Here is a 17,757-nt window from a genome sequence, read left to right on the forward strand (position 1 = left end):
CACAAAAACATTATTGATAACAATGCTCACCATCAAGCATGATTCAATTGTCAATAAAACTGATTTTTGCGACCAGAACTTTCTATTAATTTTTCCCTACAACCCTTCCCTCTCCCCCCATCAACAATCAATGATGAATTTATTGCGTTATGCATTTTCGCTAAACGATATATTTTCTGACTGATTTTTTTCTCCTCGCATTGCTATCTAACTTTCATCATCAGGTAGGTCCATTCAGCATCTAGCTTGTTTTTTTTTATCTAATCGAGCTTATCTCCTCCTAGTTGCATACTTACTAAAACATGAAACGGCAGGGAAACGGCAGGGAAACGAGTGGAAACGGAGGGAAACGAGGGGAAACGGGAGACAAAACTGAAAAGTATTGGAAACCAAGTCATTTTCCGTCTGGAAATCGAAGGGATAGGTTGATTTGTCTATATTGGATAGCTTTTTCAATTTATAAGATCGTTACTTAAGACAATTACATTCAGCTGGAGGTAGCTTCAGTTATTTTCATTGCAAATTATCTTGTAGGATAACAGGACCACAGCTCCAAATTTATTAGTAATTTATCTTTGAAAACTTGAAGTCTGATACCATGTCCATGCTGATACTTAGGGTAGGTAATTTCTTAGCTTTTATCACTCCCTGCACTGCATCTGTATCATACGTTAAAGCATTATGATAGGAAAGAAACGAATAAGAATTTGTTGGGTACGAAATATTTCATCGACTGTTATTTTTTCAAAGCCACTGATTTGGTTATAATGACGTTGTTACATCGACCACGCAGTATTTTTTACTGTTTCTATCCGTTTCAAATCAAGTCCTATAACGGCTTCGCCTCGATCAATTTTGTTTTTTTGCTTGTCTATGGTCAATGGGGTACAGCTACAGAAATATCAGACAACTGACATGCGAGAGGCTCTTCAACCTCTTATATTCTAACCGTTTCCCCTAGTTTCCCTGTCGTTTCCTCTCGTTTCCAAGTCATTTCCATGTCGTTTCCCCTGTCGTTTCCCCTCGTTTCCCTGCCGTTTCCCCTCGTTTCCCTGCCGTTTCCCCTCGTTTCCCTGCCGTTTCCACTCGTTTCCTGGGCGTTTCACGTTTTAGTAAGTACGTCCTAGTTGGTCTTGCATGATAGGTTAGAGATATTTTCTTGAGATTTCTTCTGGCTTCAGAGATATCAACAGGGGTATATATATAATATTTTTTTTTTATTTATAAGTAATGACACGAACATAGAATACAAACACTAAAAGGTTCCAGCCCTCCCGCAAAAAAACCGCTAGATTATACCGCCAGGAGAGATGAAAAAGAAAAACGAAAAAAAAAACAATAGAAAACTTAGGCAAAATTAAACAAAAAACAAACTAAATGAGCATTGTGAACAATCAAAACAACGGACCCTCGAATCGACCGGTAGCTTGGATAAATTTTACGGTTATACTTATTATATCATGATTTAGGTTGTTACTAAAATTCGAATCCCCAAAGAGAAGTATTCTGGAAAGTATTCTTGGGTTTAATGGTAGCAAGCATATGTCAAGTTGAAGAAGGCTGTCAAACATTACATGTCTATCATCGGAGAAATATATATTTCGACCGTTTAGGCATTTTAGCAGAACTGAAAGTGCGACTTCCTTGTTAAATTTTATCAATTGGTCGTAAACGTCATCAACATTACTGGAGGGGATTTGAGAAGTGGAAAGTGCAGAGAACCTTGCACTTTGCTTTAATTGGTTGGGTTTAGAAGGTTTTGAGGTAATCTTATTGAGCGCGGTCACCTGAAGGAGTAGTTAGTAGATATTGTCCTTTGTGCCATTCATTGTGTAATGTCTTAATGAAAGAAAGGTTCTAAATTACAAAATGTAGTCTGAAACCGTTCTAATACAATCACAGAGATGTGCCGAGCCTACTAAAAGAGAATATATTCTTCAACTCCTTTTTGGAAATCTTTGAAATTTTTAGCAGTTGAATAATTCTAGAATCTAAATCTCACCGGGTGACCCAAAAAAAGTATAAGGCTAACTGTGTCCAAAATAGGGTGAATTTTAATGAATCCTTTTTTCATCGTAAAGAAAGGTAAACTTTATGTTGGCCGGTGAAAAAGAATGCGGCTATAATATTTTGATTTTTCCCAGAAAGGTAAACTTTAAATTTATTATTTGACTTGTTTATGGACTTTTTAAAAAGTGAATTTTGACTTCCAAAGCTTAACTTGAGAACTACTGAATCAAATTTAAAGGTCATCATGTCTAGTTTGCTAAGAATATATTTAGTACTGGTAAAAAGCTCCAATGTGTGACAATTTAGTCAATGAAGCAGGGTACTGTTAGTTTAAATTAAATTGAAAATACCTTGGTACTATAAGATTAAAATGTCTTCTTATACAATTTGATTTCTTTAGAAACGTTCGCTAAAAATACCTCAACACCCTTTGTCCGTTATCAGAAATAAAAATCAAAAGTTTTGGGTCTATTAAAATATTATTAAATTTTATCATCAGGACCTTATTAATAGAAAAATTAATTTTCAGTGGCCACAAACTTCTTTACTTTTATTGATGGATGGAGCGATAAAGTGAGATTTGCATAAGCAGCAAGATAACAACGAAGTGTTGTACAGTTTTACTGCCTTGATCGAGAAAAAAAAATTGAGCCTTTTTTGTGTATTTCATTTTCACAACATGGATTCTATAAGAGAAGAGGAGATTCTAGTGGGGTGACCCTCTTTTGATGGGAAAATTCTACCAGGTACATCAATATTAGAACATTTGAGTGTGGTTTCTTCGTTATTTTCAAGGGGGTCATTTTCAGCTACAAGATTCCAGTGGGGTGAGTGATTTATCTAGTGGGGTGAAAAAATGGGCCATTTTCGGAAATATTTTCACTGGGGTGGCCAGTGGGGTGGATCCCACTGGGTCACAGAGACGGGGTCTCTACTAGATGCTCAGCAATTAAGAGAAGGATCAAGAGTAAGTGGAGCAATCCAGGGAGAAAGAGTGACGCCATCCCCTACCTTCGGGTAGATAGCTATCGAAAGAGGAGCCTTCGGGTCGCCTCCGACTTCGGTCGCAGACTTACTTACTAAGGTAAATTTGAAAACAAGATACCGGCTAGTCAACTTGATTGATCACTGGACACACACATCCATCAGAAAGCTCTGAGCAGTTATATAGGAATATTTTTAAAAGGGTGATTTCGAAAGATGTTTGTTCTCCAACCAAAGTTAAGCCTTTGCCCATAGTTTGTTTGACCAAGTTTGCTCAAACTCTCTTGTTTTTTCACCAGGTTGGGGAGGCCAAGGACTTGGAAAGAACGAACAGGGTGTGGCAGATCCCATCAGGCAAGGAGAAGTTCGTGACAAAATGGATAAATTCAAGGTATCTATCTAATCCTAATTTCATTATTTTATCTGCAAGGAAATTCAGGGTCCGAAGCAAAACTTCCAAATATTTTTATCGAAGTCTTCTCGAAGTAAATGTCCACATCAGTTTTTACTGCCACTGTATGATATTGTATATATTTTGTATATATAGTTTTGTATATAGAACACGACCTGTGTTGACAAATAAAATCTTACATTGTAGCTAAAGTCAAAACTCTACTGTTTTCTTGCTCAAAGACTTGTAAGTTGAATATCTCGACTTTTCAAAAGAGTTTTGCTCAGGACGACCATTGAAAAAAAATGAAGTCAAAATATCTCAGACCATCTGATTATTCCTTTACTCTTAGGTTCCAAATAAAAGGGGGGGGGTTGGAAGATTCTCGAAATTTTAATAAACGGGGAGGGGCTAATTGCCGGGAGGTTGGAAATTGTACTTCTGAAAATCCAAAAATAAGGTAAATATAGACTAAAATCAGGCTTTTTTGAGCAAAATAAGGGGACTTCTTTTTGCCAACTGAAAATCTTCTTAAAAATTAATAAACGGGGGGGGAGTCCTAATAAGGTCCAGAGAGGTTGCAAAATTTTCGAAAAATCAACAAGCGGGGGGGGGCGTTTATTTGGAACCTAAGAGTAAGCCTTCTTTTCTCATTTGAAGCCAAATATCCAGTAATTGATAATTTATTTTTTATCAATCTTGTAATTCTTTTTTCTTTCCAGGGTGTCGGAGCAGAAAAGAACGATCCATTCGAAAACTACCGGAAGACGAAAAGTTACACCTATTCTCGGCGTAAGTTTTCAATTTTGTTTACAAACAACACAACTTTCAACATGTTTTACGTTTTCTGATTGCTTTCGTGTTTTATTTTTATTATTTGTAGATTTTTTTCCAGGTAAAAGAATGAAAAGTCCTTTTGAATTGATATAGTATCAATACACTGGTCTCGCTAAAGGTTTTTACAAAGTGTGAACTTTATTTACCTTCGTTTTAGCATTTCAAGGACGTAAATAAAAGATGGACTGATGGCTGACCCTAATGTCAATCTATTTGTACAGTTGGACCGATATTGAACAACTCGATATGGGTGGTTTGATAGTCAATCTTTGCTGGATGAATGGAGAGGTTGGATGAAGGGAGAGGTTGGAAATAACACCTATTAAGTTGGGCTTTGCTGCGTTTTTCAGCTTATTCAAGGACGATGCCTTCTTTTGGTGTTAAACCAAGCTCTGATTTCCATGGGTTTAAGAATATCAGCCCAAACAGGCCAAAAGCTTCAAAACAACTCGTGACCGTTTTCACTAATATCTTGAAAAGGACAGCTTCCGATTATTGAGCCTTGAAAGGTCATGAAGATTGTCCGTGTGCCCATCATTTAAGCCAAGCCTCCCACTTTACAATATGCTCATAAATTACTTAGAGTTCAACGGCTGCATCGTTTTAAAACCATTACCCAGGTAGTTATATACGACTCCCGTCGTCGCAAATGCCGGTTTAGCTTGCACATCAAAAGCCCTTAGGATGATAAAGATGGTATTGCTGATGCTCTCTAACTTTATTTTCAAGGGGAATTTGAATAAGCTTCTTTCAATCTCCTATGTTCTATGACAATCGATTACCATAGCAATATTGTGAAAACGAGGTGAGCGTTTCTTGTGACGTAGTTTATGAAAAAGTCTATTACAACCAATTTTTTTAACATGGTAATTTTTATTAGGTTTTGTAAATAAAGTATATGAATAGGTAGTAATATTTTTACCATGTTATATGAGCACTGGAGGTTTTTTTCTAATAAAAACTAGGATATCCCAGCAATAGATTTTATCGGAGTTTTTTATTTTTCTAAAAAAGCGATGCATTGTGGGATTGGAATTCCTAAGAGATTTCTATTGTGATACTCCCCAAACAATCCCACAATGCAGACTCCGATAAGGTCTATTGAATAAAAAATGCAAAACGAAGATTTTCTGAAGACGCTAAAGACACGGAACTTGAATGAAACTTCGATGATACTGGTTTTAATAGGCTCATGTTGGAAATTCCTAGCATCTAATGGTATTTTTGTCTCGATCATCCGTCCGATATATATGTTTTAACAGGCTAAGTAGTTTGATCAGTTAAGCACGGAACAGACCCTGGTTATAGTTGTACAAACTTTTCGCGAGCAGAAACTTTCGTGAGGTCGAAAATACGCGAAATTTACAAAATTTACTTTCGCGTATTCGAGGAAAAAAAAATTTCGCGAGCATAAATTTTCGCGCATTGGATGATCAAAATGAAAATTTTCACCGAAAAGTGGCTTAAATTAAAAATGACGTAAATACTCCTTGAATTTGATTAAAACGGTGACATGGTATTCTAAGAATTCAATGACGCATTTAAGGCATTAAAATACAACAATTAATAATTTTGATTTTGATTTAGAAGCTTTATAGATTTGCAACTTTTTAGAGAATTTTTCATGAGCATAAACTTTCGCGAATCACCTTGTTAAGCATTTCAAATGCATTTACTAATTTTCCAATTTTGAATCGAACAATTTCACTCAGAAGACTTTATAAAAGGGGGTAACTTAAAGTAGTACTATTTTAGGGCTACTTTAGAATTCTAAAAATTTTGGGGTACCAAAATAATTGGGGGTACCTAAATTTGTTGGGGGTACCTGAACCCTGGAGAACCCTATGGAAGCATACAATCGAGGATAGCTTGCTCTTTTTTCATTGTTGTATACTTCTCTCAAATTAATTTCTCGTTTAAGATTTCCAAACGATTAGAAATAAAATAAAACAGAAATATAACAGCAGAATAATAATGATGAAATACCATCTGGTATGGGTAACACTATTCTTGGTCCTGGCATTAACAAATCATTGTTCATCTTCGACCATCCTGGAAACGTTATCAGTAGTTAAAACGAAGACAAGTTCTGGAGATCAAGAGAATGCGGTCACCATGCTTATTGACCGGTTTTTTCCGGGACGTTCCGGTGAATTTGTTTTGAAGGTTAACGGAAGTACTTTTGGTGGATTGAAACATGGATGCTTTTGAATACCAGTCGGATAGCCAAGGTGAGTACACGTCTTCTTTTTGAACAACAATCTTTATAAGAACATAAGGCTTCGATGACCAAAATATTGAGAATAACATAAGAACATTTTCAGGCTTTGTGTGGACTCCTAAATACCCGATTTTTTAAGGAGAATGGTAAAAAAACTCACAAAATATAAGAACATAACATTTTTAGGCATAAAACTCAGAATATCCGAAGGCTTCAAATTTTTGGATTTTCTTACAAAAAATGTGTAAACAATCATTCCAAAAGTATATTCGCTCTGAGGGGGGAGGTGGTCCTTCGAAAAGCAAACCAATTTCTACATGGGGAAATTTTTCAAAAATGTCTTTTTCCAGCCTTCTACTTTGAAAAATAAAAACTTAGTTACGCTTACTAAGTCTTCTTTGGAATCGTTCTGAATCAACCATGTGCGAAAAAAAAAATCTAAAAATAAGATTTCAATATAAATTCCTTATTAGATCTCTTAAAAGTTTAGCCAGCCCCGCCGTTTTAAGTCTTATAAAATTATAGAAACTGTTTTTTTATTGAGGCTTAGGTGCTCTTATTCTTTTCATTTCCTTTAGCCTCTATTTGTTTTTATCCTGTAGTTACAATGTCGAGTTAACGTTGCATTTATGTTACATTTGCAACATTGACCCTTAATATCTTTGAAAATCACGAGAAGTTTTTCCCGCGTTGGTGCAATGCAACATGCTCCATCTCACCAACCTGAAACGCTTTCTCGTGTCCCACCCCATTTTTCTTTTAATAACATTTGTGCTTCTCTCTTTTGTCCCTGGAATAAAATCAGGGTATTTCCCTCACTTTTCGTCTCCTGAAACAAAAAAAGAAACCATGAGACACGCACTTTTTTCTTTTGTTGATGGGATGGAGCATTGCACCAAAGCGAAAAAAACTTCTCCTGTCCCCAAACCTTTAGGATCATTTTCATATAATTTATGTGCGCTTTATTTCATATTTTTTCTTTATCTTTTTCAACAGGAAAAATCTGCGTCACGGCTACCAGTGGTGTCGCATTAGCCTCAGGTCTTTATCATTACCTGAAGTATTACTGTAATATTCACGTCTCGTGGAGCGGAAATCAACTGGATTTAGCGAGCAAATTACCTGTGGTAGAACAAAAAGTCAAGAAAACGTCCAGTGATAGGTAAGGTTTATTCAGTAGGTGTCTTTCATATAAAAATAAAAAGAACTTAAAAATGATTTAAGAATTTTATTAAGTTTCTGGGCTCCAGAACTCTTTGAACAAGTTATTAGGACCCGGCTGGAAATTATACCAAAATACTAAGATAATGGCTCAGTAAACCTTATCGAAAGCATGGTTTTAAGACTCTGTTTGAGAGTTCGTCAAATTTGAAAACACATTTCTTACGTGCAGTAATAAGAGGAAATCTCTTAAGCATATCCTGGATGCTTCAATTTCAGCCCATATAATGCGCATGCGTAATTTATTATTCTTTAAACCGTGGTACTTTAAAGGGACTTTCGAAAGTTCGCCAAATCTTTATCAATATCGTTTCCATATTTCGTTATTACCAAAACGTGTGCACTGTTCTCGAGTTACTCGTCGACTTTTTAGTGTTTGAAGCTGATATCAACACTCTATGTAGTCTATATTGAGGATCGTAAATCTCAAAAGGATCAAATCTATTCAATTTCATTTCCAGATTTCGCTAAATCTATATCAATTTTATTTCCAGATTTCTTTATTACCAAAACTACACTTCCTGTAGTGTATATTAAGAGGTGTAAGTCTCAAATGATCCAATCTATTCAATTTTATTTCCAGATTTCGCTAAATCTATTTCAATTTTATCTCCAGATTTCGCTAAATCTATATCAATTTCATTTCCAGATTTCGCTATTACCAAAACGTGTGCACTGTCAGTTATTCGTCCGCGTTTTGGGACTGGGCACGATGGGAGAAGGAAATTGATTGGATGGCGCTGCAAGGAATCAACCTTCCCTTGGCTTTCACAGGACAAGAAGCCATATGGGAGATGGTATATAAAGAAATGGGCTTGACGGAACCTGAACTAGCTGAACATTTTAGCGGAGCCGCCTTTTTCGCTTGGTAAGAATGGCTGTTTTTCCATTTCAAACTTCTATTTAGTTTTTATGTAATAATGACTGATACAATCATGGTCAAAATCTATTGAGAATTTAGTTTATTTGTTCATTTTTCGGACGAGAAAGTCGATTTTTGGCCATTTCTTAAATCTAATCGGATATTTCAATTTGGCACGGGTTTTTAGACTTCCAGGCTATATTCTGAGCCTTATTGGACCGATTTTGAACTTTTGGATCTTCAGATCCTAAGGTTGTAAGTCTTAAGTCTCATGTTAAAACTCAGACTTAAAACTCTGTCCTTTTTTCTCAAACACTACGACCATGATTGTAGTAAACTAAGTTATTAAATGCTGTCTTTCAATTTACGGAATTTCTTTCCACAAATTACTAATCTACCAAGTTCGTTTTCCTAGAAATAACTGTTTGTGACAAGGGTCTCACCGAGTCTGAACTAGCAAAACACTTTAAAAAACGCTTGGAAAGAAGGGTATTATGCCTTAACACTTGAATTTTTGATAATTTTCATATGCAAAACTTCAGGTGTTTTGATTAATTCCCTTCGCAAATGGTGTATATTGAAATGGGTCTTATGTATATATTATTTGCTGACTGAACACATAGGCTAGGGTTTTATGATAAGCCTTTGTTTATTTCTCTTATTAATTTGACTTTCAAGTTTTAGAGAAAATCCAAAGAATCTTAACCTAAATATTTTCTGGCAAAGAACAAGTAATTTAGGCAGTTGGGGTGGACCACTTCCTCGTTTCTTTTATCCATTTGACTTTCCAGTCTTAGAAGAGAAAAGCACTTAACCCTATTAGCCCCAGGGGGGGGGTAGAATCTACCACGCTGGAGTTCTTTTGTTTATATCTCGGAGAAAGATTTTTCAAACGACTTGAAACTTTCTGACTTTTTATAAAATCTTATTAAGAGTACTTGTACAAAATTTTAGGGTCATAGGTTGTCCAGATCAGATTTTATGACTTTATTTATTGTGAAACATGACATAAAACCCAGCTAAAATCCTTAAAACTCAAAGTTTTAAAGTGCTGATAACTTCTAAACTATTTATTCAATCATTTTCAAATTTTGACACGTGATAGGCATTGATAATACAAATTTAAAAAATCTAAAGAAAATATTTGAAAATGATGACGTCATCATTTATGACGTCATCAAATTTTGAAAATTTTACTCATCTTCAGCATAGATTTTAAGAAAAAATCTTCATGGAAATTGCAAAACCGGCAATTATGTTAAAGAACAGTCTTTTAACTCTCAGAATCTTCAAACAGAATTGAAATATCTCTATTGGTTCCACTGTAATAGACATTTTTGTAAACCATATATTTGGGCTTTTTTCCGACAGGTGGAAATTTTGTGATGACGTCATCAGTTTTTGAATGACGTCATCAATTTTTTTTTTCTTCCTGGAAAATTGTATCATGATGGAGAACATCTGTACCAAATTTCATGGCCATAGCTCTTCTAGATCGAAAATAATCGAGGGTGGTAGATTCTACCCCCCCCCCTGGGGATACTAAAGTCAAAAAAGCTTGGGGCTAATAGGGTTAATTAAACCTGATTTAACCTAAGCTTTTTTAGGCAAAGGATGAGAAATTTAGTCGGTTGGGGTGGATCACTTCCTCATTTCTCTTATCTACTGCATTTGATCATCTACTGCATCAGTCTTAAAGAGAATTTCCAAGTATTTTTAACCTAAACTTTTTCAGGCAGAGAATGGGTAATTTAGACGGTTGGGGTGGACCACTTCCCACAGCATGGAATCAAAAACAGCTTGCCTTACAACAACTTATCTTGAAGCGAATGCGTTCATTCGGTATGACTCCGGTACTCCCTGGTTTCGCCGGACACGTCCCAAAAGCCTTGGTTTTTCGGCTTTTTCCACAAGCTAAATACACGAATTCGTCAGTTTGGAATGGTTTTGGTGATCAATACCGGACTGCTTTGCTGGATCCTTTGGACCCACTTTTCAAGGTATGATTAGTTATATGTTTTGGAAGTTTATCGTGGCTTGGATCCACTGAGCTTTATATACCCTGGACCAAGTTTTTCAATCCTGTAGGCAATAAAAATCTTAACTAACCTTTGTGTACGTCGTGACTCAGTTGAATACACAACCCACGTAAACAGCACTAGCCTGGAGATTCACGCTGTGATTTCTTATTTTATATACTGATGGCGAAATATATAGCATGGTTTGGGTTGAGTTTGAATTTCCCAGATCCTAATGACGGTTGAAAACACAGCCAATCAAAAACTGGTATTCTTTCACTGGTCAAACTTTCTTAGAGAAAACACAAATTCCGAAATTTGGTTTTTATGTTAGTAAGTGAGGACAGCGCTAAATTTTCGAATTTTCCACTGTAGATTTTTTCAGGCAGAAATCTGCCTCACAGCTCGTACCTGTCCTTTATATATCAGATAATAAAAATACAGGACGGGTCTCCTGTCTAAAACAGCGCAGGACTCAGAATAGATAGGATACAGAACGGAAAAATCACTGTCTTAAGATTTGAATCATATGATTGATTTTTAGAAAGTTGGCGTCGCTTTCATTCAAAAACAAATCGAGATATATGACAGTACAGATCATGTCTATAACGGCGACGTCTTTAACGAGATGTCTCCACCGAGTTCAGACCCTAAATATGTGTCCGGTATTAGTGCCGCCATTTATGATACGATGAAAACTGCAGACCCGAATGCGATTTGGTTGATGCAAGCATGGCAATTTTTGTCTGGATTTTGGAAAGATGATTTAATACAAGCTTGGTTAACAGGTATTTTGTGTTGATTTTTTTATATTGTTTGACTTGCCACACGACGTCGCTTCAACGTTTATCTAACATTCATCTCCAATGTTCACAGACGTTTTTCGGACGTTAGATTTTGGACCTTACGGACATAAGATGAACGAGTTTTCCGGGACGTCTATGAAATAGAAATACTCTGATCTTGTGACATCCATTCTGCATCCCGCTCTCCTCTAATATATGGTGTATTAAAAGATCTGACCTGATTTTTCATTAAAAATATTCTTAACCACGTTGTCTTTTTCTTGAAATTGAAAGTGAAAGTGAAAATGAAAGTGAAAGTGAAAGTAACTGTTTATCTTTATGATCGGTGCGATTATTATGCTCTTTGCAAAGCTTACTTAATATTTATCCAAAATCTATATGAAAAACATCAAAGAATCTATAAGATATGCACTTTAACTGAGTAGCTATGAAGTCTTGAAGAATTGTAGAAAAGCTACCAGTTTTTGTTGTTGAATCTGGTTCATAAGATTAAGGAAAATTATTTCCGCAAAACATAAATACTGATTAATTTTTTCTTCTATATTTCAGCCGTTCCACTTGGTCGTTTAGTGCTTCTCGATTTAGCCTCTGAAATCTTACCGATTTACAAGCGTACCAAAGGCTATTTCGGACATCCGTTCTTATGGTGTATGTTAGAGAATTACGGCGGCAATACGCGGTTGTATGGATCAAGCCAAGATGTTATTGATGGTAAGTTGGATAGTTCTACAATCGTGGTCAAAACACTGAGATATTGAGATTTTAGTGTATTTTAACGTTTTTCAGAGTAACTCCACTTTATTCCATTATGGATTTTGATATTGGAGACGATAATGGCGTCTAGGCTATATTCCCAGCCTTATTGAAACAATTTTAGGCTTTTGAATCCCGAGATCCTAAGTCTCATGTTAAAACTTTTACTTTCCAACCGTAATTGATAGCACCTAAGTATCACTTGCAGTTTTAAAATTTGGAGAAAATTCCTTTTGTGCCAAATATTGTGGCCAGTATTGTAGCTACTAGTTTTTATATGAAAATTATCCTGAAAATCACAAAATAATACCTTTTCATAAATTACGTCACGAACATCACTTGCCTAGTATTCAAACAATTACCATGGTGATTATGTCCCTCGAGACATTAAGTGATTTTTTTATAAATAGAAAGTAATCCGCTGGTAGTTAATCACCATGGCAATAATTTCAAAACGAGGCAAGTGATGTTCATAACGTAATTTATGAAAAGCTCTATAGAGGATGCTTAGTTATCTATCAATCTTGTAAACAAAAAAAAAAAGGGATCTCGACATTTTCTGAGGCTGTGTAGTGAAGATGTACCCAACACTTAATAAATCATGCCAACCTTCTGAATGATTAGGATTATGATTATAAAAGCTTTTTGACCAGAAAGTTTAGAACAAAATTTCAGAAAAGTTCGCTTGTGTAACAACCTACAGTCGACTCTCTCTCTAATTCGATCTTCAAAAGACCAAAAATTTTATTCGAATTAAAGAAAGATTCGAATAATGGAGGTTCGAATTAGAGCGAGTACACTGCTGTAGCATATATGGCTACACATAATATCGATTTATTTAATACTACAGGCATCCAATCGACACGCATCAATTATGCAGACCAGATGGTTGGTATCGGTTCAACGCCCGAAGGAATCGATCAAAACTCGATTAACTTCGAATTATTATACGAAATGACGTATCGAGGAAATGAGAAAATCGATCGATATGATTGGATGCATAATTATATCAAAAGACGGTATAACGACAAGAAAGGAGTTAGTTTAGGTGAGTGTATTCTAGCATAATAGCCAACTAATTCAAACATGAGCAAACAAGCAAAAAACCCATAGATTTACAAAGCCCGAAAGGCTAGATGTCGTGCTTTTAGCCATCGCAGGCAAAAAAGTGAATATCGGATTGTTTTCGAAAGCCCACGAAGCTTCTGATTGGTCAAACGCTGAAATTCTATTGTAATGTCACGTGACCTAGGTAGGCTAACCATGGCACACTTTTCAGCAAAAGTACACCATCTAGCCCTTCGGGCTTTATAAATCTATGAAAAAACTTCTGGGAGAGGCAAATTGTATTTATATAGATACTATTCCTTTACGATTGTATTAATATATAACACAGATATCACTGTATTACGTGAATCATAAAAGACTCCAGTCTAGAGTGAGTGCGTACACCATACAGTGTGTCCGGGAACAGATTTTACAAAGTAGAATCGTTAAAACTCATTGTCTATTTCAAATTAGCTGGCAGTCTTTTATCGAACCTCGATAACTTTTGATAGAATTTGAATAAGTTTTGTTCTTGTTAAAAAGATAATCCGGAGTGGAATATTGTTGTAAAGAAAAAACTCAAAAAAGATCAGAAAATAAATATTGAAAATGAAGAAGAAGAAAATCAATTTCTTCAATGATTTTGCTATGATTATCATTTTCACACGAGTGATTATTTTATCTTAGAACATCATTCCCTGAGAACGGACCGAGTCCGAAACATGTCGGGAAAAATCAAAATATAATAGCTGCATTCTTTTTCACCGTCCATATTTTTATCTTAGAACATCATTAATGTGAAAAAATTTTCAAAAAAATTTATTCATCGAAAGATATAGTCCAAAGTTTATCAATGATTGACTTCAAAAATCATCAAAAAACAGCAAAAAAGAGCCTTTTTTAATCAACCAGGGCAAAGTTTTAAGCTGTATTTTTTGAATTGAATGATTTTTATAAAATATTTTTTCGCATTTATGACGTTCTAAGATTGAAGAGTTTCTGATACAAAAATAAAGATCATAGCATTTTCTCCTTCTTCGTTTTTCATCTTTGCTTTTCCATTTTTTGAATATTTTTCTATTTTTTGATCATATTCCACTCTGGATTATCTTTTTAACGAGAACAAAACTAATTCAAATTCTATCAAAAGTTATTGAAATTGAGGTTCGAAAAAACACTGCCAGCTAATTTGAAATAGACTTTAGAATACCTTACCAAATTCATTGCTGAAAAATTGTTCAAATTTTAACCAAAAAACTGCAATTGCAACGGCTGAAATTAATCGTCGGTGAGAAAATTCGTGGGAAAAAACAATATTTATCACCGAGCGACGCGACGTTTTTGTCGCTTTATTTCTACCGATATAGTAACTGAAATAAGATTGAGCTTAAGATTTTGAATATATTTTGAAAATGAAGATAAAAGGTTTTTTCAGCTTACACCATTATCAGTTATCATACAAGTAAAACGATAGTAGCGAATTTATTTTCGAAAAGTGGAACGCAAAAATTTCTCTCTTTGAAACAATTTTTTTTCAAATCTAGAAATTTTATAAGAACCATTCCCATTTCATTGGAAAGAAAAAAGATAGACTTAAACTTTGATGGGTCATTTATTAAATTCGATTCATTAGATCAAAAGTTATGTTCAATTGAATAAAAAAGTTACTTTCAGAAAGTGTTTGAAAACGTTAAAAATCGACCTATCAAATTTTTATTTTCAATTTAGGCTTTACATGATTTAGAGCATTTAAAATCTTCATCAATTTAATTTACTTTTACCGAAATTTTCCTCAGAAACGTGGAATAAAAAGTTTTTATTACCGTTTTTAATTTTTAATAGCTGCTTGGGATCTTCTCTGGAAAGAAGTTTACAACGCACACGGTGTTAGCAACGGTGGTAGTGCACAGGGCCGTGTTACTAACCAAAAACCTTACTTGACAACAAAATGGCCGACCATGCTATGGTATAACCCTCAAGACGTTCATGAAGCACTTGAAAAGCTTGTGGATGCTGCAGAGACGTTGCCAATGACTGACTCGTTAAGGTAAGTCTATTATAGGATCTAAGAACACTTTTAAAGGAAAAATGAGGTTCAAAAATACCAAAAAAGAATGAACAACTTCTCTTTTACAGAGGATGCCAAGTTCTGTGTTTAGCGGTCAAGGAGCATAGATTGGACCATTCCATTTCATATCCATACAGAGGGGTGGACGAACATTTCCAGAGGGTTATCCGAGAAAGATTTCCAGGGGGTTTTGTTTCATTTTTCCAAGGGGGTAAAAAGTTTATTTTGAATTTTCCAGGGGGTAAAAGACTGATTTTAGTTCGTCCACCCTTATTTCAGGTATGAAAAGAGGAAAATTTTGCAAATTTTGCCATTTTCCAAAGGGTATCCAGACATTTTCAATGAATTTTTTTCACTTGAAAAGGTTCGTCCACCCCCCTGTATGGTTTTTTAATGGAACAGCCCATTTATATAGCCCGAAGGGCTAGATGGAGTGCTTTAAGCTCTTCCAAGCAAAAAAAAAGTGAATATCGCCAAAAATATTGCTGCTATTGTTTTCGCTAACCTGCGAAGCTTCTGATTGGTCAAGCGCTGAAATTCTATTCTATTATCACGTATCCTATCTTACCTCGGCACACTTTTCAGCAAAAGCACGATTATAAAAGTCTATGTCTAGGAGTTGAGTTATTAGAACTGTCTTTGCTATGTTTATACTTCCTACCAGCAGTGAGACACTGATACAGTGTTCGGATCAAGTTCTTTAATCAGGCGTGAAACACGAAAAAGTGATCAATTTTGTGTGCACTCATGAGAAAATTTAAGTTCATAAAAAACTGAATAAAAAGAAGATGTTGGGTTTTTAACAACTCTATTGTGAGATAATAGCTTTGTTTATCTGTGTTGATCAGAATAAGAAAATGCTTGCCGTAACAAGCACAAAATCCTATATTTCTAAGGGTCCCCTCTCATAAAATCATCAATGAATTTCAAAAAGAATTCTATATTACGATTAGGTAACCTTTTAATAAACCATCCTTCAGAATTTGAAAGCCCCCTCCCTTTTAGACGTAAAGCCTTATAATGAAGAAGTTTTCAAGGAAAATGTGCTGAAACTCTCAAAATTAGCACAGTGTTCGCCCAAAAGTGCATCGATATGAAATCATACTGAATCATAGAACTATTGTAACCTTACTTTGAGAAAATTATTTTTGTATCGCGTTTTAACAAGAACTTTTTGCATAATATGCTTATTTCAATCAGGATAACATTCTCACATGTGTTCCTATAAATTTACATTTCGGATTTTTTTGCTTCCAATGATGGTACATCAAAGAAAAGCCGCTTTGAATAGATTTATAAAAGATTTCAACGACCAATAGGTCATTACCGAGACGTTTTCTCTCCATCTATATCGTTATTACATGGGATCATCCCCCCCCCCAGGAAGATGGGGGGGGAATCAGATTTTGGTGCCAGGGGGGAAGTGAAAATTTCAAGCTTGATGGGGGGAGAAAGGCGAATAGGGGGTATATTCAGTCCTCTACCTAGTGGGGGAGTAATAGGATAAATACAGACCTTCCTGGTGTGTTTGGGCATTCAGGCTTATGAGCCTGTCTTTCTTGGGATTTTGAGAGTCTTTTTTTTGCTATAGTAGCTTGCGAATTGAGGCGAGTCTGGATCATCACTTTGCAACCCTTATACAATACGGCTAGGGGGATTTCCCAATTGGGGGAGCACAAATTTTAAAGACAGGTGGGGGGGAAAGGCCAGATGGGGGATTTTAGCTCATATTAGGGGGGACCAAAAAGCTGGAGGACGCCATGTATTAACTTCATGGTAAAATATAACCCTCAAAACACAAAGACGGGGATAAATCTCGGACGGCAATTTCTTACTCGATTTGCATCCCCTATATCAAAAACAATTTCGATGATGTAGTCTTTAACCAAGAATAAGATAGAAATTGGGGAGTTGCCGTTGAAACTAGAAAATAAAAAGACACAAAAAGGTCCAATTCATGGATGAGATTAAAAAATGAAACATAAAATTCTGCAGCGTGCGCTTATCATATCCCTGTAAGAATGCAAGAAGCCAAAGTACTTATTCAACATACGAAAAGTGGAAATTTTACTAAATAAAATCTATTCCGAAAAAAATTGCCAGTCTGCACTTTTTCAAACATTGCTTTTGAGGAAAGAGATACGAATGAAAGATTATACCTCGTTGGATAGACAATTTCAAGCGGCTTTATAAAATAATATTTTTTGAATTTCCTGAAAAATTTGAAAATGAAGATGAAAATTGAAGAAAAAATGGAGATCGAAAATTCTCTTATTTCCTACACATTTTATTACTTATAAGAACAAAACGACAAAAACTCTCACGGGAGTAACAAAACATTAATATGATATTCAAATGATGTATACATGATTTCTAAGACAAAACAAAATACACAACAAAAGTAACATAAAATATAATTATGAACCAATTAACCTTAGAGAAAATGGAAATGCTATAATACTAAAGGAACATAAAACAAATCAAACGACTACTAACTGTTCAGTGTTTGTAACATCTCATCCTTATAGCCGTCAGTTTC

General features: G+C 35.2%; 2 protein-coding genes across 2 annotated transcripts in view; both read left to right on the forward strand.

The window, feature by feature from the left end:
* LOC136803502 (calcium homeostasis endoplasmic reticulum protein-like) overlaps positions 1-5,202 on the forward strand; it is a 35,022-nt gene extending 29,820 nt beyond the window's left edge. The window contains exons 17-19 of the mRNA XM_067060238.1: positions 3,294-3,385; positions 4,108-4,177; positions 4,380-5,202. Coding sequence (XP_066916339.1) covers positions 3,294-3,385; positions 4,108-4,177; positions 4,380-4,399 — 182 coding nt within the window. The 3' untranslated portion in view covers positions 4,400-5,202. The remainder of the gene's footprint in view (positions 1-3,293; positions 3,386-4,107; positions 4,178-4,379) is intronic.
* A 940-nt stretch (positions 5,203-6,142) lies between these two features.
* LOC136803563 (alpha-N-acetylglucosaminidase-like) lies at positions 6,143-15,201 on the forward strand. Its single transcript, XM_067060300.1, has 8 exons — positions 6,143-6,453; positions 7,440-7,605; positions 8,314-8,532; positions 10,262-10,526; positions 11,089-11,332; positions 11,900-12,061; positions 12,954-13,151; positions 14,993-15,201. The coding sequence occupies exons 1-8, from the start codon at positions 6,420-6,422 to the stop codon at positions 15,199-15,201; spliced, it is 1,497 nt and encodes a 498-aa protein (XP_066916401.1). The 5' UTR covers positions 6,143-6,419.
* Positions 15,202-17,757: the final 2,556 nt, after the last annotated feature.

Source organism: Clytia hemisphaerica, unplaced genomic scaffold, assembly GCF_902728285.1.
Source record: "Clytia hemisphaerica strain Z4C2 unplaced genomic scaffold, Clytia hemisphaerica genome assembly, whole genome shotgun sequence".
Lineage (NCBI taxonomy): Eukaryota > Metazoa > Cnidaria > Hydrozoa > Leptothecata > Clytiidae > Clytia > Clytia hemisphaerica.